This window comes from Globicephala melas, chromosome 6 (assembly GCF_963455315.2).
Source record: "Globicephala melas chromosome 6, mGloMel1.2, whole genome shotgun sequence".
Lineage (NCBI taxonomy): Eukaryota > Metazoa > Chordata > Mammalia > Artiodactyla > Delphinidae > Globicephala > Globicephala melas.
In genome coordinates this window covers 19,953,442-19,979,785 of record NC_083319.1, presented here as the reverse complement: position 1 = coordinate 19,979,785, position 26,344 = coordinate 19,953,442, and the positions used below count along the sequence as shown (strand labels likewise).

At 52.6% G+C, this 26,344-nt stretch overlaps 1 protein-coding gene across 1 annotated transcript in view; it reads right to left on the bottom strand.

Annotated features, from left to right (window-relative positions):
- The window catches only part of AKNA (AT-hook transcription factor), a 43,646-nt gene extending 24,810 nt beyond the window's left edge, over positions 1–18,836 (bottom strand). The window contains exons 1-6 of the mRNA XM_070045691.1: positions 18,698–18,836; positions 13,315–13,704; positions 9,332–10,371; positions 7,539–7,613; positions 1,907–2,063; positions 1,078–1,232 (exon numbers count right to left, since the gene is read on the bottom strand). Coding sequence (XP_069901792.1) covers positions 1,078–1,232; positions 1,907–2,063; positions 7,539–7,613; positions 9,332–10,371; positions 13,315–13,591 — 1,704 coding nt within the window. The 5' untranslated portion in view covers positions 13,592–13,704; positions 18,698–18,836. The remainder of the gene's footprint in view (positions 1–1,077; positions 1,233–1,906; positions 2,064–7,538; positions 7,614–9,331; positions 10,372–13,314; positions 13,705–18,697) is intronic.
- Between the last annotated feature and the right edge of the window lie 7,508 nt (positions 18,837–26,344).

Here is a 26,344-nt window from a genome sequence, read left to right as displayed (position 1 = left end):
CAAAAGGACAAATGCTACATGAATCCATTTATAGGAAACGTCCAAAACAGGTAAACCCAAAGAGACAGAAAGTAGATGCACAGCTGCCGGGGCCTGGGGGAAGGGGATGGGGGGGTGACTGCTCAATGCATAAGCAGTTCCTTAGTGGGCGATGAAAATGTTCTAAACTTGATGGTGTTGATGGCTGCACAGCTGTGAATATACTAAAAGCCACTGAAGCATTAACTTTAAATGACTGAATTGTATGTTATGTGAATTATATCTCAATAAAGATGTTACAAACAAGAAAGAAGGAAAGGAAGGAAGGAAGGGAAGAAAGAATGGTGGTGTTTCTTTGAAAGAATTTGTTTTATGGACATGGTGATGTATGTATCGCATTTCCCTTTCTGCATTGACAGCTAGGAAGCTCAAAACCAAATGTGAATCTGATAAAGCATTCAGGGTCCAGCAGAGCATTTTGTTTCTTCACTTCTCCCTAAGTTCCTTTTATTTTTTTCCTATCTTTACTTCCCCTTTGCCCCAGTTTCCTCACTTCCATTTTCAGAATGTGGTTACAATGCATGTATTTTCTAAGCTGCTTTAAAGTACTTTTGGAATAAGGCCAAGTGTATAGTTATAAACAGACCTGCAAACAATTCATAGTTATTTGGATGAAAATATAAAGGCCCCTTGAGAAGTGACTGAGGATTGATTTCCATAACGAAAGGAACTAGGGAAGTGAGGTGATCGATCCTAAAGAGGAGAAGGTAGAGTGGAGGTTCCATAACCCTTCCAGAATCCTGAAGAAGCAGGGAGTCTCCCCCAGAAGTGAAACCGGAGGTAGTTTCAAGCACAATTGGAGAGACTTTGATGAGACACAATGCCAAAAAGGGAGTTAAACCTAGCACTGGGTGAGAAGGAGGAGGCTGGAGCTAGGAGGTCCCTAAAACCAGGGTCAGGGAGGCTCTGTTTCTAAGTTAGCTCCATTAGGGGAATAACGAGTGAGCCTCGTAGACAGCCCCTCATCCAAGCGGGCAGAGGCTCCGCTTTCTCCAGGTGAGTCCCATCTCTCGTGGGCAAAGCTGGGGTTCCACTCACCTTGGCCAGGAACCGACTGGCCTGAGAAGTCAGCTCCTGGGCCTGCTCCGCTGAGGGCTGGTCCTGGGCGATGCCCGGGTCGTCCGGAAGCCACCCTAGGGCGGGTGTGCTGGGGGGCGAGGAGGGGTTCAGGTCTCCTTCAGCTGATGGCCACCCTGGAATATACAACCACTAAATGCTGGGGCCAAGAACAGTCCTTCCTGGGGCTGAGGGACAGTTGCTGAACCTCGAATCCACCACCTCCATCCTCGAATGAAAACTCAGCCATCTCACAATCATGCCGTCTTCACAGCGACCTGAGGGAGGGGCCTGGGCAGTGTTGTCCCCATTTATAGGAGAGAACAAGGTGTGGGTCAGCCCCGGATGACACAGCTAGAGCCAAGCCAGGCCTCTGGGTTTCCAGTCAATAGTGTGGGCTCCAACTCGGAAAGATGTGGGTTCAAATCTTGACCCTCCCCCATAGCAGTGTGACCTTTTACATGTCCTCACCTCTCTGAGCCTCGGTCTCCTTGACTGTCAGTGGGGTAACACCAGTGGGGACCTCACCGGGTGAGGGCTCTACAGTGACGATGCTCTTTGTCATACAACTCGTCCGAGATCACACAGCTGCTAGGTGGCAGAGCTAGGGCTTCGCCCAGGCTGCTCTAGCTCAAAGCAGACACTTTCTACATCTCCATTTGACCTCTTCAAGTCACAGGGCCCAGAGAGGGGCCTCACCCCCCTCCCTCCCCTGGCCTGAAGCCAGTGCCACCCCAGGGTGAACCAAGTGTCCCTAGAGCAGGGTTACAACAGAGGAGCCCTTCAGCCACATCTCCTCTCCCAGACTCACCTGAAGCCTCAGAGGTCTGCAGGCCCTTGGCGGGGCCTGGCCACCGCTCTACAGAGTGGGGCTGTGGGATGGTGAAGGACAAGACCTTGGTCCCCTGGGGCATCGTCCCCGTGTGGATGCTGTGGCTGGGCTGGGGCGGGTCCAAGTACAGGTTCACCTTTAAGGGAGGAGAGGCACAGCAGAGCCAAGGGTTGGAGCCAACCCACCCAAAAGGCCTCACCTTCATTCATGCCATCATTCAGGTGCTCAACAAACATGCCTTTGTATAATAAATAATACCTTTTAGTGGAACCCTTGGGTGGGGGCCAAACACTGGGCCAAGGGCTTACATATCCTTTCATGCTCTCTTTATGGCAGTCCTGAGAGGGAGGGACCATATGCCTATCTTACAGAAGAGGGAACTGAGACTCAGAGAGGTTGAGTCACTTACTCAAAATCTCCAGCTGAAAAATCCTCGGGCTGGGATTATAACTCTGCTTTGACCCCAAAGTCTATGGTTTTCCATATTAATGATTTTATTAATAATATTTGTTATAATATACCATAATAATATTGTAATAAATCTAATATTTAACACAGAACAAGTATAATTATATTACAGTAATATAATTAATATTTGTTATTAATAAAAATATTTCCAATAATTATCATTACATTGATAATAACTGCAATTAATGACTGTTTGAGTGAATGAGTCAATCAACAAGTAAAGGAATTATCTCTCAGTTGTAGCACATCTCCAACATTTGAGGATGGATTTCATATGGTAAATAGTCTAGTGTTTGGGAGAGAAGTAGAGAGTCAGGGAGATGGCCGAGGAAGACCTTCTGAAGTTGAAGACCCAAGTGGTTTAAAACAGGGGTTGGCAACTATGGTCTGTTTGAGTGAACAAGGTTTTAGTGAACACAGCCGTGCTCGCTTGCTTTTGTATCGTCTGTGGTTGCTTTCATCCTGTAACAGCCGAGATGAGTTGTTACCGTGGAGAATAGATGGCCCACAAAGCTGAAAATATTCACTATCTGGCCCTCTACAGAGAAAGTTTGCTGATCTCTGGCTTAGCGCGTGAGCTCTGCAGTGCCTGGGTTCACACTGAGGCTCTACCACCACCCTCCTCTGAGTGCTAGAGCAGCTGACTGAACTCACCTGTCTGCACGAAGTGAGGGCTCATTAAATAGCAGCCACCACCCCCACATTCATCATCATCCATATTATAACTATTACCATCACCATCACCATCATCACCATCACCATCATCACCACCATCACCATCATCATCACGACCACCATCATCACCACCATCACCATCACCACCACCATCACCATCATCATCACCATCACCATCACCATCACCATCACCATCACCATCATCACCATCACCATCACCATCATCACCACCATCACCATCATCACCACCTTCATCATCACCATCATCACCACCATCACCATCACCATCACCATCATCACCACCATCACCACCATCACCATCATCACCACCATCACCATCACTATCACCATCATCACCACCATCACCATCACCATCATCACCACCATCACCATCACCATCACTATCATCACCATCACCATCATCATCACCATCACCATCATCATCACTATTACCATCATCACCACCATCACCATCACCATCACCATCATCACCACCATCACCATCATCATCACCATCACCATCATCACCACCATCACCATCATCATCACTATTACCATCATCATCACCATCATCACCACCATCACCATCATCATCACCATTGTCATGTATGTGGCCATCATGCAGGCAGGTCCCTAAAAAAGCAACTCTCCTATGTTGCCTCAGTGTCCCCTGGTCCTCATGACGTCAGGCTGCTTATCTTACTGCCCTCTGCTACCTTAAGGTCAGGAGTGGGCAGCTCAGGGTGGGCTCCCAGGCCCACAGAAGGCAGCCTCTCCCTGCTTAAGCTGCTCTTCACGTCCTGGCTGTGGCAGAAAAATCTATTCCAAAGTGAGGGACAATGGCTCAGCCGTGGCTGGGCCCCTGCTGCCTCCCCCCCTCTTTCAGGCCCAGCCTCTGATGAGAACAAAGCTGGATTTTAATAATCCCCTTGGCCATCTGCTCAGGCCCGCCTGTGGGGACTTGCCCACCAGCACCCCTCTCCTCCCAAGGTGACCCAAATCTGGGGGAGGCCCGGTCCTCCTGCGTTCTCCCCCTGCCCCACCCATCGGCCAGCCCCAGCCTGGGTCCACCAAAGGCCCAACCTGGGGGAGCAACAGGAACAAACTGCTCTCAGCACCTCTGTTTACACAGAGGGACCAAAGGCCTGTGCAGAGGCCCGGGAAGCGGGGAGCTGGGGTGAGTGTGGGTTTGCCGAGCTGCTCAGGCTTGTCCCTCCTGGACCCGTCTCTGGTGGGCAGGACTCACCCCCAGGGCCCCCGTTTAAACCAGGGTGTCCCACGGTGCTCGCTGAGGCTGGATTGGCTCCCTCAGGGGCGTTAAGCAGGGAAGGGTAGATGAGTGCGGGAAACACTGGGTTAAATAACTGACTAATCTCAGCACAGATGGGTTCCTCACAGCCTTTAAAATGCTAATGGGCTTTATGAATGGGGCGGGGAGTGGAGAGACTAGGAAATGCTTCCCCAACTCCTCCAAGCACACAAACCTCCCTGGCGCCTCTCCTCCCCCCCCCCCCCCCCCCCGCGCTTCTCCTCCCTCCCCCACATCCTTACCCTCCCCTCCCCTCCCCCCTCCCACTCCCACCCTCACCTCCACCAGGCGGCCATCAGAACACACACTTTAGGAAAGGCAGTTTTATGTCATCCCCCCTGATTCTTTCTGGGGTAATTTCCGGTCTCAGCCCCTCCAGATCCCCCTACAGCTGAGGTGGGGGACAGCAGCTGGAGGGAGGTGGCAACACAGCTGCGAATGCAGGACACCCCCATAAACTCTGGCCCTAAGCTAGTCACCGAGCAGTGATCCTGACCAGCCCTGGCTCCCTGCCCACACCCCAGACGGGATCCAGTAGTGCCCCCCGGCCCGGCCCTGGAACTCCCTGGTCAGCTTCCCCAGTGGCAGAGCTCACAATCGTTTAGTCTGGATCTGTTAAACCTAAAAAAATAAATAAGCTGTTAAACCTAAAAAAAAAAAAAAAAAAAAGGGTGGGCTGTGGGCTACTGGGCTCAAACCCCAGCTCAGGTACCTACTTGTTGAGTGATCGCTCTGTGCCTCAGTTTCCCCCATGGTAAATGACTGAGGACAGTGGTCTGTACACATCATGTTTTACTATTGATATTATCACTGTAACATCATCATTCTGCCTTGTCATGCCTCTGCCACATACCATTGCCAGGGCCCGAGCTGGGCACACCCAGGCACGGGGAAAATAGTGCCCACTCTGGAACCAGGCAAACATAGTTTAATCCCTCACTTGTAATCCCTCACAAGCCGTGGCATGTTGAGCAAACCACTCCACCTGGCTGAGCCTCAGTTTCCTCTTGTGAAGAGGGTCAAATGAGATGACTCTGGCAGTGTGCTCAGCCTGGGCCTGGTATCTGTTTACTGCTCAGCAAATGCCAGTCTCCTTCCCCTGGTCCCCACCCACTGCTGCTGCCCTAGAGCCAGGCCCGGCCTGGGTGTTTAGGGCCACATCCCCAGCCTAGGGTCCAGCCCGCCCCCTGGGGGCTCTGAGCAGAATGCAGTGGACCCCGGGGAGGTCACATCAGCCAGCTCAGCCTGGGGGAGCAGTACCGCTTCCGTCTCTGTGGACTGGGCTCCCTGGCAAGGGCTCTGAGTAGGAAGCTGCTCTGGGGTTTCCCGAACCTTCGGGGGTAGAGTCTACAGAGCTCCGGACACAGTGAGAAGCCCGGCTGGAATCTTGGCCCCCTTGGGCTCCGTGGAGCCCGGCAAGGCCCCTCCCCATTCAGGCTGCACGTCCTCCTCAGCCCTGCCTGTACTGCTTCCCAGGGCGCGGAGAGGATCGTCCTGCTTCCGGAAGAGTCCAGCTTACCTGTGCTCACCCTTCTCTTGAGGAGAACCCTCAGGCCAAGGAGTCATTTTTCCAGAAAGCAAGACCAGGTGAGCTAGTGCTGAACCATTCCTGGCCTCTCCAACCTCTCCTCCTCTGCCCCCTCACACACGCAGGGGTCTGGGTCACCAGCCAGGCCGGCGTAGGTGCACGTGGTGAGTCCCCACTGGGACAAGGGAGTGTCCGGGAGACGCACACAGCTGTGCCCCCATGGTGTCCCCCTGCCTGGCACACATGGGCACCCAGTGAACACCTTCATATTAATACTATTAATCATAATAATATTCCCTAACTCTTAGGAGGTACCTGCCAGATGCCAGGTACATACGTTCCATACACGAACTCATTCCTTTAAATAAGTAAAGCGGGAAGGAAGGAAAGGAGGGAGGGAGGAGATATTCCCAGCCTCTGACCCTGACCTTGACCTTTGGCAACCTATGCCCCTCCTGGGGTCCTGATTCTCCGATCTGTGAGACAGGGGAGCTGAGGATTTGGACCCCATGACCAGTTCCTTTCTCCTCGGACCTTCTAGGAGCCTGCGGCCATGAAAATGTGGTTTCCCCAGAGAGGATGCCTCAACCAAGCCCTCTACCACCCCCATCCCTTCGGCCCCTGAAACTGCCTCCGAAATGTGGAAGAAGCCGTAAGACCTGGCGGGGGGGGGGGGGAGGAAGGGGAGCCCGTTGGCTCCTAGGAGGCCCGATGAACCCCCTTTTACAGTTGTGCCCAAGGAGGCCAGGATGGAAAGGAGCTGCCTGGGTCAGGAGGTGCGTATGGGGACGCGGAAGTCCTGCTCCTAGAACAGGGCCCCTTCTTTCGTTTCCTCATCGTGGCTGCCTCGGCGACACTTCACAAAAGAAGCGTCGCTAGACGGTGGAGAGCAGCGGCCTGGCAGGAGCAGGGGTCTCGGAGTGTGATGGGGACAGCCCGGGTTGGGGGGGGGGGTCGTGAGAGGGAGGGTCTGCGTCTCTGCACCCCACCTCCCACCCCTCCTCCGCTGCTGCCTGATGGGGCAAGAGGTGGGGAGAGGTAAGCAGGAAACCAGGAGGGGCTGTGAGAGCCCCACTTCCTGCCTCACCTCAGAAAAGGGGAAGGGCCCAAGTGCAGAATTCACAGCTTCCCCTAGACGGGGTGGAGCCTGGGCAGGATGGGGGTGGTGGATTTCCCCTCTCCCCCCTCCCCCGGCCCCACACTAGACATTCAGTGAGGAGAGAAGCTGTGGGTGAGAAGTTGGGGCAGGAGAAAAAGCAGAGGTGTGATCTGGCAAGTATCAGCCTCAGGGGTTGAGCAGAAATTCTGTGCTACTCCCTTGGGGCTCGAGAGCCCAAGTAACTTCCTTAAGGTCACACAGCTAGTCAGTAATGGAACCAGGAGTTGTGCCCAGGTGGTCTCACTCCAGAGCTCATCTAGAAGCAGAGAGCTTCCGGTGAAAACTCCTGGGCACCCTGGATTCCAGCATTCAAGGACTCAAAGTTCATCAACAGTAAAGGAGATTGAGCCTGGAGAGGGCAAGGTCACTGCCCCAGGTCACAGAGTGACCTTGTGGTAGAACAAGGAAGGCCCGGGTTCCTCTATCCCCAGGGTCTCCCGAGCGGCCCCCTCCACCCCACCGGGCCCAGTACCTTGGCTCCGAGGCGCAGCTGGTCGATGGTGTTCTCAGCCTCAGCGTACTTGGTGAGGAGCCTGTGGTAGTCCTCCTGCAGGAGATGGGGGTGTGCAGTGAGGTCACGCACCAGGCCCCTCACTGTGAGACCCCTCGCAGGGAACCCACTCCCCAAAGGGGGCCTCTGGGTGCCTCGGAGTGAAAGAACTCTGTAGTGGTAGCTCAGCAGACCCCTTCAGGCTCACGTGCAATACAGACCCCCACGGCCAAATTCCGGGGGGTCGGGGGTGGCAGGACAACTCCTCCACCATCCCTTCTTCTACATCCCTGACAGTGAGTCAGGGATGGGGGCCTTTGGGCTGGTCCGCCTCGATGCATAACCGTAGCTATTTGCTTATTTGTCCGAATTCCCTGCCCTCATCTGTCTTCCCCACTGCTCTGTTCCCAGGAATTAAGTAGTATGTGCTTAATAAGTATTTTTTAATGGCTGATTGAATCATCTAAGCGTCTGGAAGTAGAAAAGTAGAAGACTTGAAAATCACGGTTGCCTCTACTCAGAGTCACGATTTGCCATACACAAAACTGAAGAGCTTCTTAAAACAAGTCATTACGGGGGGAAAAGCAAGAACAAGTGTCACTGGTCGCCTTTGAAGGAGGCCAGGGAACTGATGCGTTGTTCTGAACACTGGTAATTAGAAGGGCAGAATCAAGCATTTCTCCTGTCTTTCCCATGTGAACGAGGCCTTGGTAACCAAATAGTTGATGAGGGCAAGTTTCACTTCATAGAAGATTTCCCGCAAATAAATGCAGAAGGAATGCTAGCATTAGGATACTACCACTCTGTCCCCCCCAGTGAAAGCCTGGATCAAGGCAACGACCATCAGGGGTCCTTAACACCACAAACGAGACACCAGCAAGCAGTTTACACCCCCTGAAGGCACCACCTGTGATGGGCTCTTGCCAAAAAAATCCCTACCGGCACAGAGCTCCTGATCTGGGGAGAAATAAACAGACGACGACAACTCGAAAACGCCTCTGCCTCTAACTGGGCAAAACACAGGACACAGAGAAGACAACGCGACACGTGAAGAAACATCAGAGAGTGTATCAGCAAACCGCAAAGTGTGGGAGACTCTACAGGACAGAAACCCGTTTCCTTAACAAATAAATTACAAGGAAGAAGGAGATTTGACAAAGAATGCAAACAGAAAGGCAGGGTGGGGGGGTGGTGCGCAGAGACTTGAAAAGGCACATCGACCGCGTGCAATATCTGAGCCGTGTTTGGATCCTGATTCGAACCAACCAAAATAAACAAGCCATTTATGAGACAGAGTGGGAGACGCAAACACTGACTGGACGTTGGTTGATATTAAGGAATTGGTGTTAAGTTTCAGGTATGCTGAGAGTAGGTTATCTTTAAGAGCGATTCCTTATCTTTAGACACACACTGAAATATTTGGGGGTAAATGATTTGAAGCCTGAACATTGCTTCAGAATACTCCAGTAGGGTGAGAGGAGGAACAGGTGAGGCCATAGATGAAAAAGGTTGCCAGGCGCTGGGCGATGGGTCCATGGGGGTTCGTCATACTATTTTCTCTCTTGTATATGTCTTGAGTTTTTCATAGCACGAGTTAAAAGCAAACAAACACGGTCTACCCTCGCAGCATGAGTGCAATCACTGCTTTTTTGAGCCAAGGGCTTGGGACTGTCCTCATCGCGGGGGACCCCTGGCCGAGCCCCAAGGCCCCCCACCCCGACCAGCCTCCAACCCAGACCAACAGGTGCCTTGGTGTAGAAATGAGTCGGGCTTACCTGGAGCTGATGGACCAGCTTGGTGGCCTGTTCAGGTGTCTGAAATTCTTGGGGTAACCTGGTGGTGGGGTGAGTAGGAGGGGGGTCCTCTCCCGGGCAGACTTCTCCGCTGTTTAACAGCAACTCCCGCACAATCTCGGCAGGTGACTTGAAGATCAGTGGCCTGGCAGGGCCCTCAGGCAGCCTGCTGTGGCTCCTGGCTTTGGGGGGGCGGTAAGTCTCATCTTTGGGGAACTTCACTCGGGGTCCCACCTTGGAGAAATCAGGGAGCGGGTAGTTCAGCTGCCCCCGGCCGTACTTGGGGGTGTCAGAAGATGAGTGACCAGCCAGAGTGGCTCCCGGCCTGGGCGGCGGCCTGTCCTGTCGAGCTGGCCTAGGTGGAGGCTTCAGGGCGCTGATGGAGCCCGTGAATCGGGAAGGGAGCGGCTTAGGTGATATGCGTGTCCGCTTCCAGGATTGGTCCCCGGGTTGAGGGCAGGAGAGGCTGGTGGTTTCTCTCCTCCATCTATCTGCAGGATACTGGACGCTCTGGGCTGGAGGGGCTGAGGACTCCTGGAATTCCGTGGCCGTCGCCAGAGTAACGCTTCCTCCAGTTCTATCGTTTGGGTTTAGGAGGTGGTGGCTGGAGCTCTGGGGTGACGTTTCTGCCAGGGCAGCGGGCCGGGGGACATCAGTCTCTCCTTCCCAGGTAGAATCCAGACTGCCACTGGGCTTGAGGTTCACAGTTCCACTGCTCCAGGACCTGGCAGACTCAGAATGTTCTCGAAGTTTGTCTCCACTGGCTTGTTCGTCAGAAGCCACCCAGCCTGTGGGTTGACCCCAGCCCAGAGCCATGGGGCTGGTGTTCCCATTGCCCCCCGAGCTGAGATCAGTGTCATACCCCAACCTTGGGGAGCTCTCTCCAGCTTCCTGGACCTCAGGACCACCCAGGGCCTCATCTGGCTCCTCTTCAGTCATGTCCAGTTGAGGATACTGCTGCGGGGGCCAGTTGAGTGGCAAGTTGGAACTCTCTGGGCTGTCCACATCCTCTGCTTCAAGCTCTGGAAAGAAGGTCATTGCTTCGTATACGCCAGGTCTGGACTCACTGTGTCACACTACCTAGGCCATCTCACCCCTCTGGGCTTTCATTTCCTCATCACATGGCGACGGCAAGAAGCCCAGCGATCCCCCCATAGGGCCAAATACTTTTCGAACACCTCCTCTAGTTGTCTCAAAGGTCCTCCAAACTCAATCCTCAACCTGGTTGTCCCCCTAGCGTTTCCTGTCTCAGCAAATGGAAACATCATCCACCCAACTGCACAAACCAGAAACCTGGGAGGCATCTTTGCCATCTCCCTCCCCCATCCCCCCGCCATCCAACCTGTCACCTGGTCCTGTCCTGATTACCTCCTATGGTGCTCTCGAACTCACCTGCTGCTCTAGAGTCCAGAACCACCAGGTTTGCCCAAGTCTACCTCCTCTCTTGCCTGGACCACTGTAGCAGCCACCTAATCATCTCAATCCTCACTCTTATTCTCCATATGAAAACTCTTCACTGTCTTCCTGTTGTTCCCAGGAGAGAGCTGAACCTTTAATATGGTCCTAAGGTCCCTGTCTCCACCCCGCATTAGCTCCGTGGTTCCCCTCAGTCTCTCCCTGCTCTAGCCGTGCCACATCCTCTCCTACCACAGGGCCTTTGTACATGCTGATCCCTCTGCTAGGGTCCTCTCTCCCTCCCTTTGTCTAGTTAACTCCTATTTGTCCTTCATACATTAACTCAACCTTGACCGCATCAAGGAAGTCTTCTCTGATCTCTCTAACTTAGGTCAAAAGCTCTCTTTTATAGGGTTTCATATGACTGAATACCTCTACTTTGAAATATTTATTACAGCTGCAGTTTTCCATTTATTTATGTGATTCTTTCATTAATATTTTCCTCCCTCACTACACCGTAGGCTTCATGAGGGCAAGGATGCTCTCTGTTTTTATTTATTATTGTATTTGCAGAGGAGGTGCTCAATATTTGTTGACTGAAAAGAAGGAAAGAAGAAAGGAGGACAGTAAGGTATGCAAAGCTCCCAGAAAACGGATAGTTGTTATAATTATTAGACAGTAAGTGCTCAAGAAATATCCATTCATCCATCCCACTCACCCATCCACCCACTCACCCATCCAACACCCACTCACCCATTGATCCAACCATCCAACCTTTCAATTGTCCATCCATCCACCCACTCACCCATCCATCACCCACTCACCTACCTATCCATCCAGCTATCACTTATCCATCCATCTATCCACCCACCTATCTGCCTATCCACCTACCCATTCATTCATCCATCTGTGCATCACCCGTGCAGTCAGTGCTTATGGAGCACCTCCTCTGTCCTAGACCCTGTGTCAGCCTCTGGCGCAGATCCAAGGTTTCATGAGCTACAGTCTGGGTACCACCAAGCACAGACTCTGCTCTGGCCAGATGCGCCTTTGTCGTAACCCTCATGTCACTCTTTGCTTCCCCATGCCCTTTCCCCTACCCTTGGCACCTCTGCACCTTTCATCTCCTTAAAACCTCCTTCAGCGAGTCTCTCTCGTTTACAGCAGCGCACTTGAAGCCCAGGAAGGTTAAGTAACTTGCCAAAGATCATGCAGTGGTTCAGAGCAGTCCTGGGCTTAGAAGCAAGGTCCCAGCTACGCAGGCAAGTTAGTCTCTGCTGATGGGGGTCATGCAGTGGGATGAAGAGATCGGGCTTTGGAACCGGGCAGACCTGGCTTCAATCCTGGCCCTTCTGATCCCTCATAGGGCACCATGAACAAGTAGCTGACCTCTGTGGCAATCTTTACTCTACCTGGAGGCTATTCTCTCCTACCTGGAAGAAGGTGGTGAGGAAAGGTGGAGATAAGGCTTGCGCCCTGCCCAGCCCTTTGCCTGGCACACAGTAAGGGCACAGGACATGGCAGCAGCAGGGGGTTACCATGTGACCTCAGGAAGAGATGCCTCTGCCCCTTCATCCCAGCGCATCCCTGTCACCATTCCCTAAGGAGAGCTCGGAAATAGCTCCTGAGTGGGTAGCTGTGGGCAGACCCCACTTTAAACAGACCTGGCATGAGGAACTTGGGGTCACTGCACAATCTACTATCAGCCTGACGGCTTCTCTGACATCCACAGATTCTGATCCCAGAATCCTAAGACAGGGGCGTTTCATTCATATTCGAATGCAATAATCACTATGTAATCAAGCTCAAAGGTGTTATTACTCCCATTTCACAGATGGGGAAACCAAGATTCAGAGAGGAGAAGGGACTTGTTGAGCCAAGCTAGGAATTTAGTCTCAGTTGTTCTTAATGCAGAGAAAACAGTTATTTTAGAAAACAAGGGAAGCCATCATTCTCGTTGCTAATTGGGATTTTAAAACATCGTAGAAATGGGCAGAACCCTTGGACCAAGCAATTTAAAATATCAACGTTATTATCAAATTAAGTGTGCGAAGATATACTAATGACATATCTCTGCACTATTTATAATAGCAAAAACTGAGAAACTACCTAAATGCCCAGCAGTAAGAGGCCCAACAAATTACAGAATATTCACACCACGGAATTCCTAAGCAGACATTAGAAATGACTTGTGGAAGAATATTTGATAAGCTGGGAAAGCGTTCATGTCTATTAAGTTACAAAAAAGCAAGTTACAATAGAGTTTGTAGAATACTGTTGCATATTCATGCTACGTATACACACACACACACACACACACACACATGGAAGACAGCAGCTATCTGGATAATAAGTAATTTTTAGTTTTTTCTCCTTTGGCTTATATTTTCTGATTTTTCTGCAAAGAACAGTACTGTTTATATAATTTAAATCTTAAAAACATTTTAAATTGTAGGCTTCGTAGATTTTAACTTAAAAAATTTTTGAAACTCTCTCTATTCCTGCCTCCCGCCAGAAGGGGGGAATGTTTGGGGGACACCACTGTGGGATTGCAGGGGAGTCGGTCTCACCCTCTTCTGCAGACTCTCCTGATTCAGGATCTGGGTGCCCATCAGGCTGTGAGTCCGGGCCCCTCCACTCCAGTGGCTGCAGGCACTGCTGGGCCAGGCGGAAGTCCTCCAGGAGCTCAGGGCTGGTGGCACTGGGAAAGGGCGCCTCTTCTACCAAGCTGCACGTGCCGCTCCCATCAGCATCCTTTCCCTTTTCAGCCCAGGCCCAGCGCCTCCGCCGGGGCCCCTTTCCCAGGCCTGACTCGGCCCAGTGGACCTCCGTCCCGGAGCTGGTCATTGGGCCTGGCCTGAGTTTCACCTGGGCCCCTTCATCTTCAGGAGATGGAGCTGCCCCTATGGGCACCAGGGTTCCCGCCGGCTCCTCTCAGCACAAGCCATCCTGCCTGTGGCCTGTCGGGGACACAATCAAATGGAGAGCATTAATCCTTGAATCACCTCCTTTCTTCAGAAGCAGAAATTACCAGCAGGAACTCTGGAGTCAGAAGCCCTGCGTGACCTTGGCCAAATCACTCCACCTTGGATTTCTTCATCAGTAAAACTGGGGTCATAATTCCTCTCTCTCTCAAGAGTTTTATAAAATTACCTGAGATATGGGATAAGGAGGCCAGCGGCCAGCACACAGCAGGTGTCCCATGTGTGCTGGTGCCTGCCAGCCTCCACACGTGGGCGCCGGGGCACAGGCCCTGCTCACGTGAGAACTGAGGGCCCAGGAGGAAGCAGACAAACAACCTGGCACCTAGAGATCAATGTGAGAGCGATGGGAAAGCACGAGGAGGGGCCCTGGGGGTGCAGGGCAGGCCCAGGAAGTCAGGATAGGTCCCATTTAGGGGCCACGCACTCTGGGAACCTTCCTGACCCGCTCGTGGGTAAGATTTCAGATCGTGAGTGGGGGACCGGTGAAAAGAGCATTCCATTATCCAAAATAATTGAAAACAGGTACTCAGACGAATACGTGTACACGCACTTTCCTAGCAGCACTATTTGCGATCGCCAAAAGGTGGCAACAACCCAGACGTCTATCAGTGGACGGATGGACAAACAAGTTGTGGTCTATCCGCACGGCGGAATACCGTCCAGCCACTAAAAGGAGTGAAGCACTGACACGTGCTACAAGGATGAATCTCAAAAACGTGATGCTAAGTGAGAGAAGCCAGACACAAAAGGTCACATACTGTATGATTCTAACTGTACGGAATATCCGTAACAGGTAAATCCCATTGCTGACTAGTGCTTTAGCTGGGGGAGTGGGGAGAGGGGAGTGACTGCTCGAATGGGCACAGGCGTCCTTTTGGGGTGATGAAAACATTTTGGAACTAGATAGAGGTGGTGCTTGCACAACTTTATAAGTATACTAAATGTCACTGAATTGTTCATTTTAAAATGGTTAAATTTTATGTTATGTGAATTTCACCTCAATTAAAAACATTTTTCAGGCAGGGGTTCCATCAAGTACCAAGGCCTGGAGGCAGGAGGGGGCGGCATGTAAGTGGTTTCCCGATGGCTGTGCTAGTGGGGGCAGGAGCTGGGGCTCTGATTGCAGAGAGTGTGGGCATGCAGACCACGAGAGAGCACGTCGAGGTGCAGTTAGAAGTTTCTCTCTGGCTGCCTGGGGAGAATGAACCAGAGGGAGAGCCTGGTTGCACAGGGACCTGTGGCACGGGAAGGATGGCTGCAGAAGGGCTCCTCCCCGCCTGCCTTCTATCCTCTCCTCCTTTCCCTCTCTCCCTTCTCTCCCTCCCACCTCCTCTCCCCTCCCGCTACGGCCAACACCCCCAAGCGCTTCCTCTGAGCCCTGGAAACACAAGGCTGACAGAGCAGCGGCATGGTCCCACCCAAGGAGCTCATGCAAAGCACCCACTCTACGGGCAGGAAAACTGAGGCCCAGAGAGCAGAGGGGCCTCGGCTGAAGCCACACATGGGTCGGGACAAGGCTGGCATGAGAGGTTACCTTGCAGCTCGTGTCCCGGCTCTTCCCTCCGTGCCGTGGAGACAATAACTCCAGGCCTCCCAGGACAGACACGCCCTGTGTTTGTCCCTGCAGCCTCGTGTGCGATTGGGTCTTGGTCAGAGCCTTGGTTCATACCGTTGGGAAAAGTCAGCAGGCAACTATTTCTGGATAGAGAGTGCCCCAGGGATTGGCTGGCACCTTCTCAAAGGCTGGGGTAGGAACGGGGACTAACATTGTCCCCACTCTGGTCTCAGGGGCCTCACCCTCTTCCCCTGACACAATCTTCCTCCCTCCTCCCTGAATTCCCCCCAGATCACCCTGTAAGCCTCCACATGACCCCGCCACATATGCTGGGCCCTCGCTGTGCCCACCCAGGCTAGAAGCTTTACTGCCTGTTCTCGATCTGCCCTCACCCCAAACAGGTAAGTAGGTCATAGGAAAACTATTCTTCAAATGAGAAAACCAGAACTCAGCATGGAATAGTTACTTGACCAAGTTCACCCGGCTGGTTAGTGACAGCAAGATTTGGACCTGTCGATTTTGGCCCAGTGAGTGGTCTCCAGTGTTTTTGTTTTTTTTAATCACACAACTCATCATTAAAAATATATTTGCTCACACACCTAACATGTATTTCTTATAACATCATCTGCATGCATTCTCACACGAATATATTACGTGTTAGAAAAAATATATCTAAAATTGAATTTTTAAAAAGATCCAATAGAAAATAAATATTGTAAAAGGAAGTTCTAATCCTTGCTTTCCACACCCTCTCGGGGCGCCTGTACCCCTCTTGGAAATCCCTGCCAGCTTGAGTGCTTTTAAGAATCCTCTAAGAATGCAGATCCCTAAGGTCAACCCGAAGAGAGCGGGACTCCATGGCCCTGGGACGGGGGCCCAGGAGTCCGCATTTTAAACCAGCGCCCCGGGCAAGGCCCACCCTTTGACCTTGACTAGGCCTTTTGGGCCCTGCCACGATGGCAGGTGTGGAAGGTGCTAAAGGCCTTGCTTTTCTCTTTCTGAAACCTCTGCCAAGGAAGTGGCTGGGGGAGGCGTGTGGGGTTTTTTTGACTTCTAAAGGGCTTTTTTTCTAGCCGTGCCACAGAGCAGCCCGTCCAATCACAGAGGCCTCGGGTGCACAAAGAGGAACATCCTGTCTCCTGGGATGACTCAGTCATTGCAGAAATCTCACTGTGACCAGGGAAAGCCTCTGGTTGGAGGCAGCTGCGGTCACTGGCTGGAGTTTTGCACATGTTCCCCAGGCCCCCAAACCTGTGAGCCTCTCATGAGCAAAAGCTCTGCATTTCGCGCACGCCACAGCCCTGGGTGCCATGGAGTCCAGGACAGGTCGGTCAGCCATTCAGTCAACAAACACACACGAGTGCCAAGCACGTGCTGAGCTCACGCTGGGACAAGGACACCTGCTCACTGGGCTGCTGTGAAAGAGAAGCAGGCAGGGTGTCTGGAGACCAGCTTCTGGCCCCGGTGCTGCTCATCCACCGTGTACTGCTGGGCTTAGGTTTTCCTCACTGTAAGATGGAGAAAATGCCACCCGCTCTCGCAACCATGGGGAGTGGCGCCCCGTTAGGGTGGGCTGGGAGGTAGGGGCGGGGTTAAGTGAACTTTGAGGTTCCTGGTTGACTTGTTGGCTTCTGAGGACCACAGACTCCAAACAGTTAACCCCCTCCTCCTGCCTGAGGTCCCAATTCAGAGTAACAAAGATATATATTGAGCACCCAGTGGGTGCAAATTAAGAAAACCTATGACCTCCTACTGTGTGCCAAGCACCACAAGACACGAGGAGTACAGACCTGAGTAAAAGTGTTCCAAAATTTCAGATGGGGGGGTGGGTACAGGATTACTGTCGAAGGGAGCATTAAGCTGGGCCTGAGAGACAAAGAGGATTTGGGGGAGAAGAATGAGGAAGGGCATTCCAGGCAGAGGGAACAGCACAGGCAAAGGCACAGAGGTCTGAAAGTATGAACAGAACTAGACAGAGAGCTATGGCAGGGGTCCCTGAATGGCGGCCAAAGACAGGGTGGCTCTGGACAGCCTTCTCGAGGGCACAGGGCTGCTCCCGAGGGGCAGTGGGGTTGGGAGGCTGAGCCCAGGAGAGCCCCGTGAGCACTAAGTCCCTTCAAGGGCTGGGCTGTCCTTGTGGGACTGCTTTCTCCAGGGCTCAGGGGCCCTGCCAGCCCCGGAGAAACCAGCCCCACAAGGAGGCACCACCCATTCCCCGTCCTTTTGTACATCTCCTCCCTCCATCCACACCACCTCTGCCGCTGGCTCTCTCGAGGGTCTGCGAGACCCTTGTGGTCTCTTTGTCCCCTTCCCGAGTGGCTCAGCCACCGCCAGGGGGCTTCGCTGCCCCCAGGTCCACAAGTGGAGACCCTTCCCTTTATGGCTCATTCCCCAGGTTCTCCTCTGCCAACTTCAGCTGCGCAGCCCACTTCTGCTCCCTCATGCCCTCCCAGGCCCCTTACCATCCAGCAGAGCTCTCCGAGGCACCACCCGCCTTGCTCCCACCCAGTCCCTGACATCTCTCAGATGTGGAAACTGAGCCGCAGAGAGGTGGCCGCCTTTCACAAGACCTCGCAGTCCGGAAGCGTGGCTAGGGATTGAAATCCATGGCTTGTGACTCTGAAACCAAGTCCATCAGACTTGGTGGGGCGGCGAGAGGAAGGGGAAGGAAGACCCCCTTACCAAGTGGCTGGGCCCCTCCAGAAAGGCTGGGCTTCTGAGCTCAGAGCCCCATACTCGGCAGTCCTCCCCGAGCAGCTGGTAGGGCACAGACCTACTGTTCTCAAGGGGTTCCCGCCAGCCGTGTAGAAACCAGTTCCCGCCAGCCGTGCAGCACAGCCACTTCCCCCTCTGGACGTACCCTGCCCCCAGCTCTCTCCGGTGGAGGCAGCAGAGGCCGAGGAGAAAGAGGAAAGGTGCCCCTTGCTGCTGCGGACTCTTGCCCCGCCGGCCTGAAGGGCTTGGCCGGGTCTGCCGGCCCATCCCTGGCTCCTCTCCTTGTCCTTACTCGGCAGAAGGGGCCACTCTTTAGTGGGGACCCCCTGCTGCCTCCTGGCTGCTGCACACCCGTGCATCATGTCTGAAGCCCCTTAGCAGCCCCTGGGGCTAGCGCGCCATGTGCAGATGAGGACACCCCGGGCACAGAGAGGGACCAGCACTTGCCCGAGTTCACAGAGATCAGAATCAGAGCTCTGGCTGGGATCCAGCATCCTGAGGCTTGAGAAAATCCCCCCAAAATCCACCCTTGCCCTGGGGGCCGGGCTCCCCTAAGCCAGAGAGACGTAATACAGCTGCCACAGCTGCAACTTCCTGGCTGGGCTGGTCCAGCCGCCCGGACTGTCCCAGAGAGCCTGTGACTGGCCCTTCCAGGGGGAAGGCGGCTCCCCCAACCCCCGCCCTCCTCGGCTCCCTCACCTCTCTCGGGCTCCACCACCATCCTGCTGGCCCAGGCTCAGGGGACCTGCATGTGGAGTCTTTGTTCCAAACCTGGGGAGCCCCCTGCCTCCATGGCGCCCTGGCCCGCCTCCAGGCCGCTCTGCCAGCCCCAGTCGCTGCTCACAGACTAGCATCGCTCCCCACCTCTCCCCGCCCCTGCTGCGGCTGAGGCCGCCTCGCCTCGGCAGGAAGCGCCCAGCCTGATTTCCTACAAGTGTTTGTCAGAAGGAGGGGGTTCGTCTGCATGCAGAGTGAGGGGGAGCAGAAGAAGCTTAACCCCTTGCAGGCCCTCTGCAGGTCGGCACCGCTCAGGAAAGGACTCATAGAAACTTCCAGTGTCCGAACTTGGGACCATCTCAGCCAAAGTACAGAGCGGGGACAATAAAGTCCAGAGAAGGTCAGAGGCTTGGCCAAAGTCACACAGCGTGCTGAGCCTAGAAGGAGGTCTCCAGCAGCCTCAACCCTTTGAGGGTCTTCTCCGTAGCCCCTACCATCCAGGGCGTGAACTCGATCGAGGATCCCTCTCTCACTAGGGCAGTGCCCATCTGTACAATGGGAGCCCAGACTGGATGCTTGCTTGGCACCCTTCCAGCTCTGACTCTCTGTCCTGTCTGCCAATATGCGACTAAACACCTCAGGAAGGCTGCAATGATTCCTGCCATCCCACCCACTGTCCTCGCCCCAAACCGGGCCTGTAGTTAGAGTGGGATTTTCCAGGCGGCATGGAGGTGGGGGACTGGCTGACTGAACTGAATTTCAGTGGCAGGGCACAAGACAGGCCAAGCCCTGGCTCCACTCGAGTGGAGACACCGACAATAAACAAACAAACATGGAGAGAAACAGAGTGGGTGAGATGGGCTGCTTTCGGTAATACTGATGCCTAGGTTCACCCAGACTCATAGACTCAGTCTTTGGGCATCAGCGATTTTTTTTTTCTTTCGGCCCCGCCATACGGCATGAGGGATCTTAGTTCCCCGACCAGGGATCGAACCCGTGCCCCCTGCATTGGGAGCACAGAGTCTTAACCACCGGACCACAAGGGAAGTCCCCATCGGCGATTTTAAAGTGTCCCAGGTGACTGGGATGTGTGGCCCTGGTAGACAATCTGTGGGTCAGAGAGTACAATGGGTTGGGGCAAAGAGTTTGGGGATGGCCAGGAAGATCTCTGTGAGAAGGTGGCATTCAAACAAGGGACCAGACGGAAGAGATGGGGAGGAACAAGCCACAGGAAGGGCAAGTGCTAAGGGCAAGGTGGGAACCAGCGGGGCTTTCCCTGAGAACAGCAAGTGTGTGTGCCCCGAGCAGAGCGAGCAAGACGGAGAGGCAGGAGCAGGGCAGAGGGGTGGCCTGTGCCCCGTCCCTGCACACTGTGGCTCCCAACTCCGGCCCCGCCCAGGATCCGGGGATTCTGATTCAGGAAACAAAAAGAAAAAGGAGAAAATCTGGCCTCTGTATTGTCCAAAAAGCCCTCCAGGTAATTCTGGTGAGCAGCCGGGTTTGGGAACCACCCGTGTAGGAGAAAAAATTGCATTTTACAGTCAATGCAGACCTGGGTTCAAATCCCAGCCCCACCTCTTGCTAACTCTGCGACGTTTGAGGCTTCACCTCTCCAAGCCTCAGTTTCTTCATTTCTATAACAGGGATAAGAAGAGTAGCCACCGCACAGCACTGCTGCCAAGATCCAAAGAGGTAACACTTACAAAGTGCAGAGCTGGGGGTCTGGAATACAAACGAATGAATGAATGAATGAATGAATACTCCCAAGGTCAGTTTTTGAGTATCTGGCGAAGCTAGAACCGGCGGCCCTCATCCCAGTTATCACCCCATCCCCTTCCCTGCCTTTTACCCTCATCTGGGTGGTGGGACTCTACCCGCAGCCCAGCCAAACGTGCAACAGAGCCAGACCCTAATGAGGCCCCTCCCTGCCAGCTCTGGTGACCATGTGGGCCATTGTGTGAGGGGCGGGCTCCCCTGACACCCCGTCACTCACTCACCCTCCCTCCCTGGCCATTAACCCAGGCAGCACTGCCATCAATGTCATGTGGCTGCTGATGCCAGGCACGCCCCATGGCCCCTGGATAACCCCGAACCCAACTTAGGGGCAGCCGCCAAACCCCAAGGGAAACAGCCTTCTGTGCACTCTGTTCTACCTCCTTGACACCCACTTCTTACCAACCCTCCTCCTTGCCTTGGCTCGTGTGGTACCCCCTGACGGCACCCCATCTCCACCCATGGCCAAATTCTATCAATACTTAACCAAATTGAGCTTATTCGTTATATTGCTACCCTCAAACCCACCCTTCCCCACGAAGCTTGGCCCATCTTTCACTCAAGGGCACAGGCCAGAACCGACCGTCATCCTGGATACTCCCCTCTCCCTCACATCCCCAAACCAATCCATCATCAACTCCTATTGATTTTATTTCCGAAATCTCACCAGAATCCATCCCATCTCTGCATCCCCACGTGGCCTTCTGCAACGGCCTCTCCTGGAAAGCTCTGAGGTCCCTCCAATCCATTCCTCACACTGCACCAGGGTTCTTTCCAAAATGCAAGTGTCCAAACACGGCCCTTCTGTGCTTAAAACACTCTGCTAGTTGCCCACTGCTCTAAGAAAGAAGATGAAACTCCACACCCTGGCCGCCGCTCCGGTCTCTTGGCCCTCAGCGTGCTCAGGCAATACGGGGCCCCTTGGTGTCCCTGGGACAAACACCCGGTGCTCGCCCTCATCACCCAACCCCAATTCTTCTCCCTGCTAACTTGCAGGCAGCTTGCAGATCCCAGCCCCATGTGCCCTCCTCAGGGACTTGCCATTTGGAATTAGATGGCAGGTCTGTCTGCCTGACCACTGGGAGCTCTGTGAAGTGCACCGTTACATCCCCGTGCCCAGCACAGGCCATGACACACAGGAGAAGCACAGTGAACACATGCTGGATGATCTACTGAATCTAGCCAGTCACCCCAGCCTGGGTTGTGGCCCTCACATCAATCCAGTGAGGGTGATGTGACATCCCCATTTTACAGGTAGGTAAACAGAGGCCCCGAGAGCTGCAGCAACTTGCCCCTAGTCACAAAGCTTGTGAGTGCTGCTGTACATTCAGACACAAAAAGACCCGAGTCTTTTAACGACCATGCATGGAGATTATTAATAAACTGGGCACCAGAAAATCAGGAGTGGAGTTTATTACCAACAAATTGCAATTCACTAAGCCAATGTTCTGACTTCATAAGGAGACTCTGGCTCCTCACAGAGCCTTTCAGTTTTCTAAAGTGCTTTCTCATCCTTCACAGCACTAGATGCTTGAGAATCACTTTGGGAAGCAGGCAGGACAGGGGTATGATTCCATTGTATGGGTCAGCAAACTGAGGCCCACAGATAGGGAAGAGATTAGTTCCTGGTCACCCGGGAGCAACAAAAGAGCAAACAAAACACCTTGGCCCCTACTGCCAGGGCTTGAGTACTTCCATCAGAAGCATGCCTGGAGCGCCGCGGCTGCACAAGCCAGCCAGTCCTCACCACAGGAGCCCAGTAAGCCCTCGGCCATTTGTTCCCCCAGCCCCTGGGTCATGATGCTCTAACACCGCGGTGGCCATTTCTCACCCACTTTCCCACTGCCCACCCTCCCTGCTCCCTCCCTCCACTGTCATTCTTAAGCCCCTCCTAAGTGGGGAAGGTGAATCTCTTTCTTAAAGTCTTCCCGGGCCAGGACTGGGATGGGCATTGCTTGCTGATGTGATGAGCCCTGGACAGTCACTCCTTCACACGATGTCCTGAGGTCCAGGGGGTACAGTGGAGCCACCAGGCTTCTCAGCCATCCTGGGGGAAACCAGGGGCTGGCGACTTCAGGATTCATGGGGGCTGAAGGCTGTTATTTCACCCTCTGCCCCTCCTTGAGCTCCTGATATCTCCCTTCCCTGGGAAAGAAATGAAAACCCATCCCAAGGTCACCCACTCCTTCCTGCCCAGGTTGCTGAATTTACCCCCATAGTTAAAATCCACGGGGATGTGGGGGTGAGGAAGCAGGGGAGGATTTCAGGAGTGAACCCAGAAGAACCTGCGGAAGCCTGGCTTGGGAAGTGGAGACCCAAGTTCCAGCCTGAGTGATGCTGGACAAAAGCTTTTCCCTCTCGTAGCTTTGGAGCCTTGAGGCTTAATGAGATTCTCTCTGAGGTTATCAGAAGTGACCTTCTAGCATAAAATCTCCTGGGTTCTTGATTCCACTTGCCCACACAGGCAGAAACACTGTGCTGATGGGAGTCTGCGGGGAGCAGGTGTTCAGGGTACATGGGCTTTGTGAATAATCAGAGGCCTCCAGGTTCTCTCTTGAAAGCTGTGTGGCCTTAGGCAAGTCACTTAACCTCTCTGTACTCCAGATTCCTCATCTGTAAAATGGGGCTTTACAGGATCCTTGGTCAATGAGGCTATGTACCTAAAGCCCTGGCCAGTGCCCAACTGGCACAGAGCCCATGAATAAATGACTTTGGCCATGTTCATGAAACGCCCATATGGCCTGCTCCCTGAAGGACTGAGTTTAATTTTCCTGGCTCTCCTAATATCAACCACAGCTCAAGCTTTGAGTCCTTTACACAAAAGGGGATGGCCAGCCCTCCCAACCAAGTGGAGAGAAATGCTGCCATATCCCAGTGATTCTCCTCCCTGCGGCCCCCAAACCAGGTCTGGGGGTCACTGACCCAGCTAGAAACTGTGTCTCCACCTTGAATCATTAAGGAGGGGAGGAAACAGGCCTTCCTCAGCCAACTGAAACATGGGTTATGAGGAGGGTGTGGTCATATTGAGGAAAACACACTCGTGCTCACACACTCGCACACATACGCACCCACACTCTCAAATTTATGTTCCATGGAAAGAACCAAAAACAACGTGCATGTGAAGGGAACGCGTTGCTAACAGCGAAACTTTATTGTGCGCCTATTCTGTAAAGGCCTTTCTATAGATGAGAAACTCATTGTTTAATCCTCATACCAATCCAAGGAGGTAGGAGTTATTATGCCCATTTCACAGGAGAGTAAGCTGGGTTTGAATCAGGCTGTCTGAAACCAGACACTACGATCTTAATCACTTTGCGACTGAATCTTACAGTAGGTGGAAAAGTTGGAAACAACCTCAATGTCCAATAACAGAGGATCATTAAAATAAATGATGATATTTCCTCTCAAAGGAATATTAATGCAGTGATTAACAGTCATACTGTAGAAGACAACAAAGTGATATAAAAAATTGTGATATGTTAAGTGAACAAGCCAGTTATAAAATAATGTGTATCTAGTGTGAGTCCGTTAAAGAAAAACACAGTAAAATGTGGAGGAAGAGAAGGGAAAGCGGAAGGAAAAAAGAGAGAGAGTTCCTCCAAAATGTTTACAATAATTATTATGAGGTAGAAAACTAAGGCAAGTTTACTCTTTTTCCTTATGTGTGTTTTCTAAAAATAACAGTTGTTTTAAAAATAAGAGGAAAATGAACATTTACTATCTTGAAAGAACGAAGCAAGACGAACAAAAGCCACTGCTGCACGCCTGTGCAGGGCTTCATTCTGATGAGACCTAGGGCCTGGCCCTCCTCGGTTTCCCGCCTATGAAAGCTGGGAAGAGTGGCTGGGCTCTTTGAGGGCCTTGGCAGCTCTGACATTCTGTGACATTCCGTATCCCCATCCCACAACTTCTCTCTTCCTCTTTTTAGACTCTGACACCATGTGTTTTTTCACACGGCACATATAGCCATTATACAACATGTAGGATTATGTGAAGATCACAAAAAAGGAAAGGAAGCAATCCCTGCCTTAGCCACTCTTAACATCTTGGGACACGGCATGTGTTATCTGATTGGAGCCTCATAATCGGGCATTTAACAGATGAGAAAAGGCGCAGAGACATTACACAATTTGCCTAAAGTCACACAGCACATTAGGGGCAGAGCTGGATCTGCACCCACATGTAAAGCATTACCCTCGGAATGAATCCCTGATTGGGGGGTGGGGGGCTGAGTGCAGCCTCCTGAACCCTGAGGTCCCTCCCGGTCCTTGGTCCTTGGCTGTGGTCCCAAGACTGAGAAGACTCACAGCTGGGCATCCAACTCTGGCTTTGCTCACTGGCCCCTCCCCCACAATAGGCTCAGCTTGGAGTAGGGGGTGGGAGGAATGCTGGCAAGGATCCAGGGGGCTGGTACAAGACCACTGCTGAGAGCAGGGGGTCTCTCTCTGCAGCCAAGCTGGAGTTTGGCTGACACTTGGCAAGGAAGATCAGAGCCAATATGGGACTGTAGGCTGGAATGGAGGAGGGACTGAGAAAGCAAAAATGTGAGGGTTTGGGGGCAGAGAGGCCTGGGTCCAAATCTGGTGGTTCTGACCTTAGATATGTTTCCTAACATATGTTCTATATCCTCATCTACAGACTGAGGGTAACACTGTCCTCAGGGACACGCTTGTAAAGTAATGGGATAGTGTTTACCAGTCTTAGCACACAGGAGGTGCTCAGAAAATCAGGGGTGCTGTTAGTCTCCTCCTGGCTCCCCTGATCAACCGGGGCCTCTTCCCGGCCACCATGCCCCCAACTCATCCTCCAATCCCTTCAGGACATGCTGCTGGATAAACCTTAGAGCATCATTCTGACCAAGCCTTTCCCTGCTTAAAGACCATCAAATTGGGCTGTCGTCACTTTCACGTTAAAGGCTAGACATTTTGGCCTGGAATTCAACAACCTGTTCCCAAGTCAGAGAGCTGCTGCATTACACAACTCACACCACAGACTAGGAGCCTCATCTCATAAAATTTTCCTTCCAAAATCCCACACTTCAGGGGAGCTGTAGTGGGGTGCAGGCCTTTTGGCCTGGCTCCCTTTGGTCTTCCTGTACCACCAGGAACCCTCCAACTTCTGGCTGCCATGCAGAGCAAGGCTCGTCTTCCATCAGCCAACACCCTTCACATGCAGCTCTCTTATTAGAAAAAAGAAAGAGAGAAAGAGAGAGAGAGGGAGAGAAAGGAAAGAAGGAAGGTAGGAAGGGAGAAAGGAAGAAAAAGAAAAAGCTCTGAATGTGGCATTTACTAATTTCTATAATGTAAATACCCTTATTATGGTCAGTTTCAAGCTACCAATATCACTGAACACAGCCCTGGGAAGAGATGCACACAATCAGCTCTCACCAGATGACACACCCCTGCAAATCCCAAAGTAATAACAGACTAATCCCAGTGAAGAGCTGTGTGACCTCAGATGAGTGACTTAACCTCTCTGAATCTCAAGCTTCTCATTTGTAAAATGAAAACAACAATAGCACCCATCTTATGGCAATGATGTGAATACTAGGTGATCAACAACAATGTACTGACTACCTACTATGTGTAGGGCTCTGTACTAGGCACGGGGAGGGTGACTGGGGACAAGATGGACAAGAGCTCCTGCCCTCCCAGACCTCACTCGATGCAGTAAAACCCCTGGCATAGTGGCTGGAATATAGCATTCCATAACCATTAGCTATTATTATCAACGGTATTATTGTTGTTATGCCTTCCTTTCTGTGGGCCTCAGTTTCCTCATCTCCAAACTTAAAATGTAGTCTAGAAACTTTCTATGATGCCACCTCACTTGAGCCTTAAAGTGGCATTAGCATTC